Below are 19,484 nucleotides of genomic sequence, written 5' to 3' on the forward strand. Positions count from 1 at the left end.
GTGACAAGGGAAATATACAAGAATAATAAAAAGGGTTGGTCAGCAATTACACCCAGCTAATGACAGGTTGCCAGGTTTCTGTCCTACAAATTAATTCACATAGTAGACGAACATGAAATAATGAAAGGGGAAAGCAGATGAAAAAAAAAAAAAAAAAAGATCACACACGACTCTGTAATGAGAAAGGAACACCTTTCTTTTCAAATTCAAATTGCCCTCTCTCCACAACACACACAAAGAGAAACACAGACAAACAAACGTGGGTTTAAATTAGATGAACCGGATAGTGATACTCTATCCAGCCTGATCTCATTTAATACAATGAGAGGAAGTGTTTTTCAATGATTAACATTTTATGTTTGTGCACAAGCAAACTAGTCAGCTGTAGCAGGTTTAGTCATTGTTTGTATTTGTGTGAAGGACAAACGCAAATGATATTCATGTTTTCAATGCATGCTTAGTGTTTTACCTGTGTATGGACCCACTTGGACCACTCCCTCAGTCATTGCATAGTTTTCAGGTGAACTGTGGGAGTGTGACATGATTGGTCCAGAGATATTATGTGGCACATCCTTGAGAGAAATAAAAGAAAGAAAAAACAAGAATAAAAATTAAATGACATTCAAGAAAGACATCACAACAAAGCAATTCTCGAGTATACTGTGTTTTCCATCTCAGTTTTAGCAATCAAAATTTACTTAATTACAAAAGTTACTTAAATTTCAAAACAGAATAATTTTTGGTTAATTTCATGGCAAAACCAAATAAAAACACCGTAACTCAGGGTTAATGTTCTTGTTTGCATATTTATGAGGTTAATAACAAATTCGAAAAATACAACGTGCAATGGGCATATTATTGGTGAAAAGTAAATCTGCTCTGTGTGTTTTAAGTTACCCTAAATTATAAGGTCTCTCCTTTACATCAAAATGTTCTTTGTTTTTTCAGACACTGAAACTAAATACATTATACATGTGTGAAAGTTTCTGTGACTGTACAAAGTTAATGAATATTTAATGAAGTAAGCACTAATTAATTTATCATTGGCTGTCTGTTGCTAAACAACTCGCTGTATCATTCTAGACTAGAACCATTGTTTCACATTATATGCATTTGGCAACACCAGGGTTAAAAGCAATTCAGAATTACTTGTGTGAAAAGTTTAAACAGGTACCATAAGTACAGTCATGGCCAAAAGTTTAGGCAGTGACATAAATTATGTTTCAGAGTTTGCTGCTTCAGTATTTGTAGATTCTTTTTTCACGTTTCTATGGTAAACTGGAAAACCATGATAAACTTTTCATAAAGTTTTAAAGGTTTTTATCGGTAAAAAGATTCAATATATGCAAACAGTCAATATGTAGTGTTGACCCTTCTTCATAACCTCTGCAATTCACTCTGGCATGCTGAATATCAACTTCTGGGCCTAATCCTGACTGATGGCGATCTATTCTTGCTTTATTAGTGCTCGTAGTTGATCACAATTTGTGGGCTACTGCTTGTCAACTCGCCTTTTGAGGATTGACCATAGCTTTTCTACTGGATTAAGATCAGGGGAATTGCCTGGCCACAGATCCAAAATTTAAATGTAATGATCTCCGAGCCCCTTCATTATCACTTTTGCCATGTGACACGGTGCTCCTTCATGCAGGGAAATGCACAGATCATCACCAAATTGGATGGTTGGGAGAAGTTGTTCTTGAGGGATGTTTTGATACCATTATTTATTCCTGGCAGTGTTTTGGGCAGAATTGCAAGAGAGCCCACTTCCTTTGATGAAAATCAACCCCACAAATGGATGGTTTCAGGATGCTTCACTGTTGGCACGACACAGGACTCATGGTAGCGTTCACCTATTCTTCTCCAGACAATTAATTTTTCAGATGTACCAACAGGTGAAAGGGGACTTCATCAGAGAAAATAACTTTACACCAGTCTTCTGCTCTCCAATCCTTGTACTTCTGCAGAATTTCAGTCTGTCCTTGATGTTTAACTTGGAGAGAAGTGGCTTCTTTGCTGTCCTTCTTGACACCAGGCTGATGTCCAAAAAATTTTTGTGTGTGCAAGTTCTTGATCTGGTAAATGGGTCTTTCAGTTGCAAAATTCTTTGCAGCAATTTCCTTGAACGCAAAGCTTTTTTGATGCAAGTGATGATGGTTACACATCTTTCTTTGGAGGGAACTATTGCTAACACAAGAACATAATGATTGGAAGCACTTCTCCCATTTTATAGTGCTGATGATATGATTAGTAAAATTATGTTTTGTGATTAGTGAAATGATGAAATAAAAGTTTTGGCCATGACTGTGCTTTTAGAGATGTCTGGTGATTCTAATTGTTCTGTTTAATGCGAATAATGCCCACAGTGAAGACAATTTCCACACAAGGATAACAAGACCACCACTATAAGCAAGCTAATCAATGGCTTTGCTGTTGCTGAATTGTTCCTCACAGTGTTTAAGTGTGACAACAAATGTCAGAAAGAGTATATAGACTGTTGCTACATAGACATGAAACACTTTTAGTTAAATACTCAACCATGAACTCACTGGCTGGCTGGGATGCTGGCAAACATTTGTAAAGCTAATAGAAAGAAGTCAAGCTCAGAGTAAATGCCACCTGGATGCAAGAAACTTAAGGTGGGACTGGGCAAACCGACATAATCCATTAAAATAACATATACAATAATAGCAACTATGGTTCAATCCCTTTGCATTGGTTGGTTAAAAAAAAAAATCAGAGCAGTGCCGCATTGATTTGTAAAACAAACAAATATAAATATTTATTATTACTGCTGATCTATATGTCAAAATATAATAGTCTGTTCATCCTTTCCAATAATTAGGAACGTAACTACAGTCATGAGACAACTTAAGTCATTGTCATTATGTGTCATCAGTACATAGTACTTTGGAAACATTCATGTCCAAACATTCTGTGTTCAAATGGCACCATTGTTAGTTGACTGTTCAGGACAAAAAATATCCAGTGGTGCATGATGGGTGGTTTTGCATTATGCAGGATATCTTACCCTCTGAAACACTTCCTCGTGACTTTTGTCTGCTTCTCCGTTTCTGGTGACTGAGATTTGGGCAGCTGGGCTTCTGTGGGCCTCCTCTGCCATAGCCACCTTCAATACACATTATACACACAATTACTAGGACATGAAAACAACATTAAAGCTGTCAAGCTGAGAGTTCAGATGCAGAGCGCCTCCACCACCAAAAAGCTTTGCACAACCGTGGCTTGTCGGGGCAAGTGAAGTTATAACCGCAGCACCATAAGCAAAGAAAATACAGCTATAAAGAACAAAATGGATCAGGTCAGATGCTGTTTTGGAATAATTATTTGACAGCAACAAGGAAATAGAACTAGTAAATAAGAAACTCGTGACATTCATGTCACCCTGTAGCCCAAGACTGGTTGCCCACTGAAGCCAAGCAGGGTTGAGTCTTGTTAGTACCTAGATGGGAGACCTCCTGTGAAAACCAGGTTGCTGCTGCAAGAGGTGTTAGTGAGGCCAGCAGAGGGTGCTCATCTGTGTGGGTCCTTTGAATTGGCTCTATCAATCTCTCTCTCCTCTCCACATTTAGCTGGTTTGTGGAGAACGCACTGGCGCCTTTGTACTGTGGCTGCTGTTGCATCATCCAAATGGATGCTGCACACTGGTGGTGGTTGAAGGCAGACCCCCTGATATGACGCTTTGGGTGTGCAGTAGTACATAGTAAAGCGCTATATAAATGCCCCATCCATCCATCCATCCATCCATCCATCCATCCATGGACAATAATAGCTAAGTCTATCTACAGTGCTATCTGGTGATCACTGTTATCAGTTTGCGACTGAAATCTCACATTAGGCTATAACTAAGGAGCCACACAAAACAACCAAATTTTCATATACACTATCATTCAAAAGTATGGGATCAGTAAGAGATCTTTTGTTCAGCAAGGATCTTTTAAAGGGATAGTTCACCCAAAAATGAAAATTCTGTAATTTACTCATCCTCAAGTTGTTCCAAACCTGTATGAATTTCTTCTGCTGAACACAAAAGAAGATCTTTTTAAGAATGTCAGTAACCAAACAGTTGATGGGCCCCATTGACTTCCATAGCATTATTTCCATATAAGTCAATGGGGCCCATCAACTGTTTGATTCCCCATATTCTTCAAAATATCTTCTTTTGTGTTCAGCAGAAGAAATTCATACAGGCTTGGAACAACTTGAGGGTGAGTAAATGATGAGAGATTTCTCATTTTTGGGTGACAAAGACTTTAACAATGTTACAAAAGAGTTATTTTTCAAATAAATGCTGTTCTTTTGAACTTTCTATTGATACAAGAACCTTGAAAATAATGTGTCACAGTTTCCACAAAAATATTAAGCACATCTGTTATCAATGTTAATAATGATAATGTTAATCATAATGTTTCTTGAGCAGCAAATCAATAAGAATGTTTTCTGAATGATCAAGTAACCCTGATGATGGAGTAATGACTGCTGAAGATTGCCATCATTCCCACACTTGAAATAATACATAAATTTAAACACATTAATAATATCTCTCTTGCTTCCCTACCTTTCCTGTCATCCAACTCTGTCCCATCAATAAGATAAATTATGAAATAATTTTGATAATATAAATACCTTAAAATTTGAAATAAATTAGAAAAATAAGTAAAAGAAAAAAAAAAAAAAAAAAAAACTTTTCAGAATGTCTATCTACAAAAGATCACACAAAGAAAGAAGTGATTACCTCAAGTCCAGCTAAAATACTTGTAAGGATAAAATATCCTAGCGACTAAAGCACAATGTGACGAATGATGGAGTTAAAGCTGCAGTCCGCGATTTTTCCTCTTTGTCGCCATCTCTGTTTGAAACCTGCAATTGCAGTCATATGCGGAACAGTTATCTGTACGTGCGTTGTGCCTCGGCACAGCTCGTCAGCGCAGATGAATCTAATGCTTGCTGTCAATCACCGCCCCGGTGTGGATACTGTACTTCAGAATCACAGATTCTACGTCTTGAAAGTATGACAAATATAAGAATTTTCACTGGAAATTATCATCTGAACAAGTAAATAACATTTCTGCCACTTTTGTTCTGACCAACTGAGGAAAAAAGCATTAGGCCTACAATACATTGCGCTGCCAATGATGATTAAATCTAACGATCGCTTAGCTCGGATCATGCTAAACCGTGCAAATTATTATTACTGTTATATTGTTCTCAAATTGTTAATGTTAACAACATCAGCATTGCTATGACTGTGTATATTAGCGTTACCTGTAGATTTCAATTTCTGTAGCCACTCCGCAGTCTTTTGCTTTTTGATAACGGGTGAATCTCCAGTTATCACTGATGATTGTCATTTGGGCCTTTCTGGATTACAATCCGCCATCAAAATGATAAGTTTAATTATTCCAGCTGCTGTGAGAAAAGGCTATAAATGATCCGCTACCTACCAGCAGCATCCTCACGTGATAAAACCGAGTTGCCTGGACTCCTTCCTTTCTGTTTACGGACATGACATAATGACACACAGACGAACTGCTGCATGTCGCTCTTATTATAAAACATTATTACAAGCTTACCATTGTGAATCGAGCTAAGATAATGAGATAGTTTTGAACACTGGTTATGTACTTGCTCAAAAATTGATTTTGGATAACTTTTAACCAAAAAAAGTTACGGCTTTAAGCATAACTTTAAGCATAGGCTAAACAGATGTCCTGGGATAACCTCAACAATTCAGCTTCTATCTGCATTTGAATAACAAGCTGAAAAAAATTCTAAATCAAAAACTGCAAGTGACAACATTGTAGGGGGGAAAAATACATAAAAATAGAGAAAAACAAATAAAACAAATAAATGGTAACACTTTACAATTAAGTTCCATTAGTTAACATTGGTTAATGCATTACCTAACATTAGGTAACAATGGTCAAAACATTTGTTACAGTATTTATTAATCTTTGTTAATGTCATTTAAGAAAAATACATTGTTCATTTATGTTGCCTCAGGTCCATTAAATAATATATACTGAACTTTTGTTTTTAGTAATGTATTAGTAAATGTTGAAATTAACATCAACTTTATTAAAGATGAATAAATGCTTTAAAATTATTTTTCATTGTTAGTTCATGTTAACTTATGTGGTTAACTAATGTTAAAAAATGGAAACTTACTGTAAAGTGTTACCAAATAGATAAATTCTAACCTGACTTAACTCCTCTGTACAATAACAAGAGAATGTGAGAGAGATGGCAAGCAAAAACTCGATTAACAAGATAAAGTCTACGTGACATTGCATTAGAAAGTTGTGCCAAGTGGCTAAGAAGATTGCTGATGAGCTTTGTGGACAGTCTTTAAACGCTCTGATAAAACGCTGAAGTCCACTGCATTACACTAAGTCCACAGGCTGTTTTTACTAGTTAGCCAAAAGAACTTCTAAGGACACTTAGTCACTTCATGCACTTTTACTGAAAAAGAAATGAGAAGACACATTAGAGACGCGCAACAATCCGATGACTCAAACCAGGTACACATGAGCTATAGCGACCATACCCGATCCGGCAAACAGCCATGGACACGATACAGGAGTGAGAGTGGAGACAGTGACAAGTGAACCGCCTCATGTTATACTGTGGAAGAGTAAGAAGATCTACAACGATAACAGATAAAGTACTGAATATTTGATACATTAAATATCAGTCAAACTAATTATGACTATTTTGGAAAGAGGACATGTGGTAGAAAGGATGGGCGTTACACAACTAAATAACCAATACGGATTTTGGCTAATACACAGATTTACCTTCCTACTACAACATCAATCATTTAACTCTCTGGTCCTCTTCGTTTAGGAGTACACTTGGCTTCTTCATGGTCAAAAATGGGTCTGGTCTGATTTCACCCTTTTATTTGAGTCTTTTGGCTCAATTTTTACCATATTGTTACAGCCACACCAGTTCATTTGTGTGTGTATGACAGTGTGTTTTGTGTGTGTGTGTGTGTGTCTGTGAGTGTGTGTAAGTGTGTGTGTCTGTTTTGTACTCTCAATGTTTTTGAGTGTAATCACTTCCTTGTTGAGTTTTTACTGCTTTGTGGCTGAATTATTGATTTTATTTTACACATTTGCAAAAATTGCTCTATTTTATTTATATGTGTGTATGTGTGTGTGTGTGTGGGGGGGGGGGGGGTATTTTAGAGCAGGGGTCTTTAACGTTTTTCAGGGCGTGGACCCCTTAGGCGAAAGAGACATGGAGTGAGGACCCCCGATATAAAATGTGTCAAAGAGAGCTACATATTAAGCATATAGCATCTGTTATTAGTAGAAACTAACCATATTATGATTAGAATAACTTAGATCAGAACTATGCACATTATTGTTGCTGCACAGGCATCACTGCATGTATACTTAATATTGGCATTTAGCCTATGCATCAAACAAACATGTTGCAAAAAAAAAAAAAAAAAATCACAATTCATTAGCTGTTTGTAATTGTTTTAAATTATTTTAATGGATTTGAGTCATACATTTTAATCTTACAATCAGATGGAGAATTTGGACAATGGATATTTACCTGAACTTTAGCTGCAAGTTTATTAGAAATTCACATTTGAATTTTTCTGTGAGATGGGCAATTAATCATTTACTTGAGCTTTAGCTTTAAATTTAGTAAAAGATCATATTTTAATTTTACTGAGAGACAGACAATTAAAAATCAGATCACTGCGTATCAGAAATTAGTGCAGGTTCTCTAATAAAGTGCAGATGTAATGTGTAAGCAGTGGCTCCACCATAAGAATATTTTACAGTGGGACATTTAAGATTATTTATATACAAGTCATTACCTTCACAAATAACTGGAATGGAATTTAAAAATTGTATTGATACAAATATTTTTTAGTATAATAGTCTGCATTTAAATTGCGCGCAACAATTTTGACATGCCATATTTTTGTCCTGTGCTAGTTTGAACTAGGCCTGTACAATTGACTATATGCACGGTTACTTCCTGGTTGTGGTTAAGCCAGCTCGGGCATTTCCGGTGAACTGTACGGTGTTCGTATTAGGACTTCCTCACACCTCAGTCATACAACGAAAAGAAGTCATGCCTCAGACTAAAAGGCTTCAGTCATCGGACAAAACGGCATTGCACCTCAGACTGAAAGGCTTCAGGTCTCAGGAAAAACAACGTCAGGTGTCAGGTTTCGTACAATTAGGCATCAAACTAAACAGTCTCAGACCAAAAGGCTTCAGACGAAAAGGCATCGGATGAAACGTACTCGGACCAAAAGTTTTTTTTTTTTTTTTTGTATAGCCTAACTTTCTATTGGCTTTTATCACATCATAATGCCGTCCTTCAGTTGTCTTTTTCTTTACTGTTACTATTCCCAAATTAATGTAAGGTGTGTATGCGTGGATGTTAATTATGTAGAATCTATCTGTTGATGGTATTCATGTAGGCTATTTATGTAATCCCTTGGCGAATAAGAAAAGAAAAGAACAAAAAAACAACATCCCGATTTTCACATTGGTCTGCAGAAAAACAGCAACGGGCTGAATGACTCTTCCAACCAGATAGTGGTATTCTGTTTTTATTGTTATTTTTTATGCATTCCATTTTTATTCTTATGTATTCGTTTCCTTTTTATGTAAAGCACTTTGAATTACCATTGTGTATGAAATGTGCTAAATAAATAAAATTGCCTTGCCTTGCCTAATAGAATCTCTGACAGTAGGTGGCGCTGGAACAGCAGAAATAAAGCCGTTTCCTTGGTAACTCTGTACACAAAGCAGCTGTGCTTATAACAACGCATTCAAATAGCTCTAAATATTTTTTTACCTCTCATGAAAATGAACCATGGGTTTACTACAAATAAAACAAAATGGTTATTGTAGTTAACCATGGTAACCACAAATTAACCATGGTTTTGCTATACTATAGTTTAAGGTATTTGTAGTAAAATAATTGTTATACAAATAGTAGCCTATCAATCCGACAAAAAAAAAAAAATCATAATTAACACTTTTAACAATGGTTAATTTTCGTATGTGTTCACGATAGTTTGCAATGCAAGCTAGTTGCAATGTGTTATTTTGCTAACTTTTTATAGCCTACATGCAAATAAAACTAGTGAATAATACAAATTTACAAAATAATCTCAGCGGGATATGTTTTATACAACTTAGTGTAACATTTAACAGAATCACAATCACAAACCTCCTCGGGTCAAAGTATGAACTAAATTCTCATATACAATATGCTAGTGCAAGTATATAACAATTAGTTAAAATTTTGACCTGTGGAGGGCAGTAATACACAGCAGTGTCTACACTGCCAGAATTCTAATAGAGAAGAAGAGAGCTAGTTCAAGATGAGCATTTATGGTTAAAACGTATATAATTTTTAATTTTTTTTTTAGAAAATGAGTGATGGTTTCTCTAGACCATTATTTCTCGTCTGGGAACGTGTAGAACGCTTTAAAGTTGCAATGAAACTGTAATTTTGACCTTCAACCATTTGGAGGCCATTGAAGTCCACTATATGGAGAAAATCCTGGAGTGTTTTCATCAAAAACCTTAATTTCTGTTCGACTGAAGAGAGAAGGACATGGACATCTTGGATGACATGGGGTGAGTAAATTATCAGGAAATTTTAATTTGAAAGTGAACTAATCCTTTAACATTTTCAAATCATGTCCATGATTTTTTTTGCGTGTTCACATAGCTAATGCAACAAAAGTCATCAGTTTCATCACATTCTGACGAAACAAAAAATAAAAAAAAATTCAAAACGTAAAAGTTTTCTGTCATTTTAGGTACTTAAAAAGTACCTAGGCTACTTTAGTTACAAATGCATTGCAAAATACAAATGCAAAATACAGTTTGCTGTCACTATTTTGTTTCGCAATTTAATAGGGGTGCAACGATACCCTCATGTCACGATTCGATACATATCACGATACTGAACGCATATTGTCACTATCCATGATACAATATTGTTGCATTTTTGTATTGCGACATATTGTGACACGATAAATTGTTACACCCCTACAATTTAGGCAAAATAACACCTTATTTACAGTGTCCTTGCATGTGGCTTAATGTGTAACTACGAAAAAAGGCTATTAAACTTTGTGTTCTAATGAGAGGCTCAGTGATTTGAATCTTCAAGACAGAACACTTGTTTGTCTGGCCGGTGAAAACAGCACACAGTGTCCAATAACAGTGCATGAATCTTTCAAAGCCACCTGATGCCATCATGCCAGGAGGTCAGTGACTCTAAACTCTCTCAGATGAATCAAATGGTGACTGTGGTTCTCACCATTTTTTTTAAGCAACTCCATAAGCGATTTAAATCTGGATTGTATTTTGCAGTCACAACTCTACAAGACCTCATTTCCAAACACTGCACAGTTTGTCATCAGATCAGATTTGATGATTAAAGCAGCATTGATGAACAGTGCCTTGGTCAAGCCCAGCAGAAGAGTCCCCTAGAGTTCAGTTGCTTAGAGACATTAACAAAGAGAGCTACAGAAACAGCAGCAATCTGATCAGACATTCTGAAGACAGAGACGTTATCATGATTTCTTCATAAGTGACATAGGTGTAATAAATGCTCAAAGAAAAAGAAAGATATAGGTTTCTTAAGCAAACCTTTCAGTTATCAGAATGAATGCAAAGGCTTTTAACAAGATAAAGCATTCAGTTAACATTTCCTTATCAGGATAGGCTGCAGAACAATTTCCATCATGTTAACTGATAAAAAAGTGCAGTAATCAGGCATGTGATCGGCTAAGACACAAGACACACACACAAAAGACCAGGGAATTATAAGTGACAACATTTGTAGAGTAGCATTTACTTTGAATCGAAACTTGAAATCAACTGTGCAGTGCTGAAGACTATTTAATACATCACAACCATTGATGAACCATGATTTGATGAACTCACCTAAGCCAGATCACATTCTCACAACCATGCATTGTCAAAATGAGTGTACTAACATTACGTTTGTTTCGACATTTAATTTGTTAAAGGGGTACTTCATTGCTGGCAAAATAGGATTTCAATAACTTGGCTGCCAATACAGTAGAAAGGCAAAAAAAAAATGTTTAAATCTATGTTACCTGACTAGAGAAAACAGTGAAAAAAGGCTTCCCTTTTGCCAAATAAGTAACAAAACTTCAACACCCACAATGCACTGGACATATTGCCATCCAAGGCCACTCCCAAAGTCAAATACCACCTTACTTTAGTAGGAAATACTTCTTAGCAAACTTTTCATGATAACCGTGTCGACTTGTATTGTTCCAGGGTGCAAAAATTCAAAGAGTAAATGTTTAGCGGGAGTGAGTTACTTTCGATTTCCAGTGAAGGGTCCAGCACGTGGTAGGCAGTGGCTAAACGCTGCAAAGAATCATAAATACGGAGAGAACACTGTGACGGAAAATCTAAAAAACCTCCATGTTTGTAGTCAACATTTCAAACTGGATGACCACGAACAGTGTTTTAGGCCAAACAGAGGGGAAAAACTGAAAGAAACTGCCGTTCTGTCAGTTCCGCCGGCCAAACCCCCAAAGCAAAATGCAGCCACGTACAGGTAAGAAAGCTGTTGCCATAGTGCTCCATTTTACCATAATGCTGTTTAAGGAGTAGACCAAGTACGATACAATTTGAAGTTATAAACCTTACAATAACTGTTCCGTTATTAACCCACTGTCGATCTGCTCTGGAGCGTTTTGCGTCATCTGGCAGACTTTTGCTGATAAATAAACGTGAATTTCTCGGTCCAGGTAACATGGAGAACAAGTAAACACCGTTCATTTACATATACTACCGACACTGTAAGAATACAAAGCGGGTTGAAAAATGGAGAAGTTACACTTTAACGTTTGACAGTTTTGATTTATATGCTGTTAAATGTTTGATGATCACATAGCTTACTTGTGTATAAGCAACACTACTTCTGGTTTACGCAAATCTTTTTCTTTGGTTCTTTTTGGATCCGGAGATGCTGTACTATTTCAGAAGGTCCGTAATAGTGCCACCTCTCTGCTAAGTTTCCACTGTAAATTTTTAGTGTTACATTTAGAGGAATGTACTAGATTGGTTCACTGACACTGGACTATTACAAAACATTAAAATTCTGTTATGGATAAGTTGATAATTTTTTGTTATGGCTGATGACCAGTAATGGTTGAATGGGTTCTTACACTGTACTGTATAAAAAAAAAAAAACATGCCAAACTAGAATGACATTTTGCAGTATATATACCTATATATTGTATACTATCATATAGGCTCTCTTTGTCTGTCTGTCTCTCTATATATATATACATATTTCTGTTGAAATAAACAGTGCATGATCTTATGCACAGGTGAATTTGATTTTCTAAATATAGCTGCGAGCAGCGATGGCGGGCCCAAGCCCGGTGGCACCGCCACCCCGGTGGCTTCAGGGCAACTGTGCACAGCGGGCAATAGGCACTTAAAACGGTTAAACATCAAAGGACTATGTCAAATTCACTCCACATTTACTGCACTACAAGGTGCCGCTATAGAGCCCCTCCTCCCTGCCCATTTTCAAAGGATTACATGTGCCAAGTTTTAACATTATTCTGATGAATTTTGAAGCAAATCAGGTAAAAATAAGAGGGTGATCTCAATGTATGCTGAAAGTGACACATTTTCTGCTTCCAGTTGGTGGCGCTATGACTTTGAATCACAATAGTCACATCCATGTGATCAGCCTTGTACAACGAAGACTAAGCCGAAGTTTCATCAAAATCAATTAATGTATGCAGAAGTTATAACACTTTGTTTCCCTTTTCTTGCCATAAATTCGTTGCCTCGCCACGGCCAAACCGTTTGAGATATCCAAAATCCGTTTGCAATTAAACAACTTCAATGTGTTAGCAACAAGTTAAAAAAAGTTTGGTGTAAATTGGATAAACCCTGTAGGAGCAGTAGTATAAAATTCATAGCCTGTTTTTTCAAAAAATTAACATTCAAACCAAAATAGCTGACTTCCTGTTGGTCGGAGCTAATGAATGTAAATTAGAAAATTGTCCGGCTTGATGAGAACAATATGTGTACCGAGTTTGGTGATTGTAGGAAAAACTAACCCCCCCACTTTTGTCAAAAGGTGGCGCTACTGAGCCCCTCCACCACGCCCATTTCTATGGCTTTGTCCATGTCTACTGGTTGACAATATTGATGTGTGTGTCGAGTTTCATGCAATTTGAAGCATGTTAAGAGCCTCAAAAACACTCAAGAATATTATTACAGTTTGACCTGTTGCCATGGCAACAATATTTCAAATATCAAAAATCCTGTCATAGGTCTACATCTGCTGTGTATTGACATTACACTGATGAAGTTTGAAGCAAATCAGGTAAAAATAAGAGGGTGATCTCAAAACATTTCAAAAAGTGATACACTTCCTGCTGCCAGTTGGTGGCGCTATAACTTTGACTCACAATAGTCACATCCATGTGATCAGACTCCTATAACGAACACACTCGTGAAGTTTCATAAAGATCAATATATGTATGCAGACGTTATAACACATTTCCTGTTTCCTTTTTCTCGCCATAAATTCGTTGCCTCGCCACGGCCAAACCGTTCGAGATATCAAAAATCCCCTGGCAATTTTTAATCATCAGTGTCTTGACTTCATGCTGACCGAGTTTGGTGGCGATCGGATTAATCGTCTAGGAGGAGTATATCAAATTCCAGAGCATGCGTTTTTCAAACAACCCTTAATAGCTGACTTCCTGTTGGCGTGGTGTTTAACTTAGAGCACGAAAGTTGTTCGGCCCGATGAGGTCTATATGTGTACTGAGTTTCATACTAATACGTGCAAGCGTGTTTAATATATGGACCAAATTTTCAGACTTTTTTCAAGGGGGCGCTGTCGAGCCCCCCTGCCACGCCCGGGTACCAGCCTCTCCGGCGTCCTAATGGCCGCGGATTCCAATGTGTGTGCCAATTTTCAAGAGTTTTGAGCATGTTAAGGCCCCCAAAAAGCCCCGGAAGACGGAAAAAAAATAAAAAAAAAAAAAAAAAAAAAAAATAATAATAATCCTTAGAAGAACAAGAGGGCCCTGCGCGAATTTTCGCTTGGGCCCTAAAAAGTCTGTAAACTAAAGAGCATGAAAAAGTAAAATATATAATTGCAATAAGAGCAACAACCAAACAAAATTTACCAGTATAGGCTAAAGGAATGCACCATCACCCGCAAAAAAAGGAATAAAGGACACCTCACAAAGACAGAAAAAAAGAAAGATGCTTCATATTGCTGTAGCATTCAGGCAAAGGTCCGGTTCTTCTAAATTCACAGACAATTTGGCTGATTCAAATCATATTTATCACTTATGAAAATGTCATGCCTGAAATCACAGCAACATGTATGAGCGAGATTAAGCATAAGCCAAGCTACAGGTCTCACTATATCATTACAGTCACCTTCACTTCAGCTTCTGTCGCCACACGGCTCATTCTTTCAGAATCAGGATTATCCTGAGTGATTCCACTAGTTTTACTGTGGGCCTGAGAATCCTCATCTTCATCACCATCCTCACTAGGAGTATAACTGTGGTTTCCAACTTCATTGTTCTCACTGATGTCAATTTCAGTCATGTGCGATTCATCCAGGCTGTTTTTTCTGGCCTCTGATTGGCTGAGAGATTCAGCAGTATTTTGGAGGCCCTGTTCTTTAGGGTCCGATTGATTATCCTGTGAAGCATTCTTCTCCGAGTCAAAACTAGCTTCTGACATTCCTGAAAGTAAACATACATATGAAGCAACTGACCAAGTTTTTTTCCCCTTCTCGTGCTGAATTCAAGTAAATGTTAGAATTCCATAGAGGCTGATGTTTCAGGAAGGGATTCTGCCATTATACATCACGGGAAAAAACAACATCTACTTGAAGTACATATCACCAGTTATTTTTACATGTCAATACCCAAGATCCAATGGTGAACGCTGAAATTCAGACCTGGCAAAAGATGGGTTAGTAAATCGAAATACAGTGTACAACCTTTCTGATCGAATGTTAGTTTCAATTGCCTTTTCGTTAATGTTTTTGACAGAAATCCAAATACAGTCCTTATAAACTGCTTCCTGCATTCCTTTACACACACACACACACACACACACACACACACACACACACACACACAAAAATGCAAATTCAGGCCTTCAGTAAATAATGCATCAGCTAAATAAAAAACATTTTATACATTTTCAGCACTTTGTACAGCACATCACTAGCAACTAAGATCTACCATCTACACTACTCAAACCCAAAATCGTTAGTTTAAAGGTGCCCTAGAATTAAATATTGAATTTATATTGGCATAGTTGAATAACAAGAGTTCAGTACATGGAAAAGACATACACTGAGTTTCAAACTCCATTGTTTCCTCCTTCCTATATAAATCTCATTTGTTTAAAAGACCTCCGAAGAACAGGCGAATCTCAACATAACACCCCCAATATTTGCATATGCCAGCCCATGATCGAGGCATTACACAAGGGCAGAAAGTCTGGATGTGCACAGCTGAATTCATCAGACTAGGTAAGCAAGCAAGAACAATAGCAAAAAATGGCAGATGGAGCAATAATAACTGACATGATCCATGATAACATGATATTTTTAGTGATATTTGTGAATTGTCTTTCTAAATGTTTCGTTAGCATGTTGCTAATGTACTGTTAAATGTGGTTAAAGTTACCATCGTTTATTACTGTATTCACGGAGACTAGAGCCTTCGCTATTTTCATTTTTAAACACTTGCAGTCTGTATAATGTATAAACAACTTCATTCTTTATAAATCTCTAAAACACAGTGTAGCATTAGCCGTTAGCCACAGAGCATAGCCTCAAACTCATTCAGAACCAAATGTAATACATCCAAATAAATACTATACTCACATGATCCGATCCATGCACGCAGCGTGCATGACGAACATCTTGTAAAGATCCATTTTGAGGGTTATTTTAGCTGTGTGAACTTTGTGTTTACTGTTTAAGGCAAGCGCGAGCTCCGGGGGCGGGGAAGCACGAGATTTAAAAGGGCCACAACCTATATATCGGTGCATAGTTAATGATGCCCCAAAATAGGCAGTTAAAAAAATGAATTAAATAGGGGTGACCCTTAATAGTCGACGATTCGAATCTTCGATAGGAGGAGCCTGATTCGACTACCAATCTCACAGTCGAATCGTCGCAGAGGTGTTATGAGACGAGATATGGATGCGCTCAATATCTGATTTTACATAGACATACCGGTTCTTTCCCAATAGGTTAATATACAGCCTATTATGTTAATACTATAAATAAAAATGTGAAAAGAAAGAAGCTTTTAATAAATATTTTTAACACATGCCTCACGAGCAGCGGACTTTTTATTGTGCCACAGTCGCCGGCGCTGCTTCTCGCTGTTCCGGTCATGAGTATGAGGTAACACAGCTCTGTTTATCATATCAGATACATTTGAGTGTATTGAAAATGTTATAACGTTACTCTGTGCGTTCGCTCTGTGGCTGCTGTGAGACACTGCAGTAAGATAGATCGATTTTAGAAATATTGGATGTCTTGTGTTGATAAATGGCATGCAATTCATTTTAAAACGTATTGTATGATGAAGAAAATGCTGTATTACTGTTAATAAAAATAAAGCTGCATCTGATTATGCTATGTTAGCTACTTCACAAAATAGTGTTTTTCTCTGAGGCATGGTAAAGCATGGTACTCGCAAAAAAAAAATCAAGAAAATTGATTTAAACAGTAAGACTAAACATGTTGAGCTATATAACAACAATTCGTTTTCTGTCTATAAATATATCAAAACAGTTGTTCCCTTGTCTATTAAAACATGTAATATTTTAAAGTGTCTTCGGTGTTTCTATGGTTTCAACTAAATAAAAATAAAAAACATCTGGGACATTGTAAGTACTTAAGTGAACAAAATGCATAACACTGGCCTAGTGGTTTTTGGATATTTTACTGCAAAAATATTACATATTGTACCTTAAGGGAAGAATTACTTAAAGCAGACTAAACTCACAATAGTGTGTTTATGGGTGAAGAATTAGCCAAACTCTTATGATAAGCTATATGATTGAATAATTAAATTTATGTATCTATATCTGTGCACACAGAGACTCTCCCATGATGCTCATGTACCAGTAAGAGCTGAATTAACATAAAATGGGGTTAAAGGTTTGTATAATGAAGCTCCAGTTACACATGGTGAAGGCTCAAATGTCCTTAATTATTGATGTCTTGTCTACATATTTTCATATCCAGCAAACAATATAAAACTTATATTCAATACCAAAAGCACCTTCATACCATTATCATGCTGCCTCACCAGGGTCATTTACATTTAGTCCAAGTGTATAAGTTTATCGCATGCAATGAAAATGTGTTCTAGTTTTGAAGATTGTTCATCCACCCTTATGTAAATTAACCATGGTTTTACTACAAATAATAATAATAAAAAAATCAGTTATTACCTATAGTTAAGCCATGGTAATCACAAATTAACCATGGTTTTGCTACACTAAATATAGTATAACCATGGTATTTGTAGTAAAACTGTGATTATACAAATGGTAACCAATAATAAAAAAAAACAGGCTTTACTACACATTTACTATAATAAATCCATAGCTAATTTTCATAAATGGTGCAATTTGTGATGATTTACTCATTCAGTAATAGAGTTTTTAATAAAATATTCATAATGTTTAAGCATTTATTTAGTTTTAATAGAAGGAGGGTAAAAGTAGGCCACAGACAATTGCAGGAAGAAGCAGCGCTGTTCCTTCAAAAAAAAAAAAAAAATAATAAGATGGACAAGAAATTAAGAAACCTACTACAGCGAAGGCTTCGCAATTGGAATATTTTACTTAGGTCACGCTAGTTTGAACTCTTCATTGGACCCTCGAGTCACATGACGTTATTAATATTCATGAATAACTCCTTTACCATAGTAGGATTCGTTATTTAGCGTCGTGGACACGTAAACGCTTTTCTACCTTCCAATGTTAAGCAACGGTACAACACTTACAAACCAAACGCAAAAACAAGGTGTATATTTAAAGCCACACCCTTTATAAACACAAGTTTTGTTGTTTAATTACATTGTCTTATTCCTTCCTGGAATTCAATCTCTCACTGTTGCTTCATTGTTGCACCCGCACGTCACAAAGTTGCGATTGAGTTACTTCCTTTGCCTGAAGCACTTCAGTCGAGTTATGTGTTACAAAACGCAAAAACATGCCATTTTACTCTCTACACGGCTTTTATATCAGTGATGAGTCCTTCATTAATCATGAACATATTTGATACAATGAATATGAATAGTTGACATTCAGTTTTTTCGCCCCATCTCCTCTCCTCGTCTAAGGCGTGAAATGATCTGAACCGAGTATAAAATAAGTCAGACAGTCCTGTATACTGAATTTCCTAAAGTCACTTTTCCCCATGGCAGAGGAGCAGAGGATCAACCCTGCATACTGAAGCCATCATGCCTGCCATCATACATACATACATACATGAACACCGATGCAACAGTTGATTCTGTTTAACAGCACTCACCTGCACAGAGATTACAACAGTTCTCTTTCCTGTTGCACAGCTCGTTTCATTAAAATGATCTTAGCTTGAGTTTCAGTTGCTGTGTATCATTCGACACACAGCGAGTCCCTCCACAGCTCAGTGAAAGTCTTTTCAAACACACCCGGAAGAGGACGTGTGTGTCAGTAGATATACTGGAGCCACAGCACGTCTGTCTCCTAGCGGTCAAAACAACAATGCCAACACCGATAAACAATACATCGTACAGTAGGCTAAACACAGAACCAACTCAAATATAAACCATAACCATATTTTATTATGGTTACAATTTTACAATTACAATTAGATGTTATTTTATAATTATTTATATACAGTTTATTCGAATTTTAAATCAGCTTATTTTTTATATACATTTAAAAATATATTTTTAAATGTATATTTTTATATTTTTAATTTACGTTTTTTTTGTTATGTGATTATTAGTTGTTTAATATTTATATTTAGTTTTAATTTGTATTTATTTTAATATTTTAATATTTTTAGTATTCAACACGTTTATTTTATTTCAGTTAATTGCCAAGGCAACATTTTTAATTATTTTATTTTATGTCAGCTGTCTTCAGAAAAGGCATTGAAAACACTGACTTTACATTTAGCTCAAAAACAATGGTGTGCTGCAGTTAAACTGATGACTAGTAGCCTACAAACTAAATGAAACTAATATTAGCATTGTGGTCTCCTCAATGATCATTCCGAAACGTAGTATGAAAATCACAATAATGTGTGTCTTGCTCTACCTTGGTAAACTGACACTATTTTCTTATCAAATTAGCCAATTTATTTTTAGAGTGGGATTTCTACAGTATTTTGAGTGCAAGTAT

The 19,484-nt window shown here is 36.3% G+C and overlaps 1 protein-coding gene across 3 annotated transcripts in view; it reads right to left on the reverse strand.

Annotated features, from left to right (window-relative positions):
• arfip1 (ADP-ribosylation factor interacting protein 1 (arfaptin 1)) overlaps positions 1 to 18,793 on the reverse strand; it is a 32,650-nt gene extending 13,857 nt beyond the window's left edge. The window contains exons 1-4 of one of the 3 annotated variants that reach the window (XM_048197226.1): positions 18,625 to 18,793; positions 14,481 to 14,794; positions 3,032 to 3,130; positions 470 to 572 (exon numbers count right to left, since the gene is read on the reverse strand). In XM_048197226.1, coding sequence (XP_048053183.1) covers positions 470 to 572; positions 3,032 to 3,130; positions 14,481 to 14,792 — 514 coding nt within the window. In that variant the 5' untranslated portion in view covers positions 14,793 to 14,794; positions 18,625 to 18,793. The remainder of the gene's footprint in view (positions 1 to 469; positions 573 to 3,031; positions 3,131 to 14,480; positions 14,795 to 18,624) is intronic. The other 2 variants (XM_048197227.1, XM_048197228.1) reach the window with 2 other exon arrangements.
• Between the last annotated feature and the right edge of the window lie 691 nt (positions 18,794 to 19,484).

This window comes from Megalobrama amblycephala, linkage group LG7 (assembly GCF_018812025.1).
Source record: "Megalobrama amblycephala isolate DHTTF-2021 linkage group LG7, ASM1881202v1, whole genome shotgun sequence".
Classification (NCBI taxonomy): Eukaryota; Metazoa; Chordata; class Actinopteri; order Cypriniformes; family Xenocyprididae; genus Megalobrama; species Megalobrama amblycephala.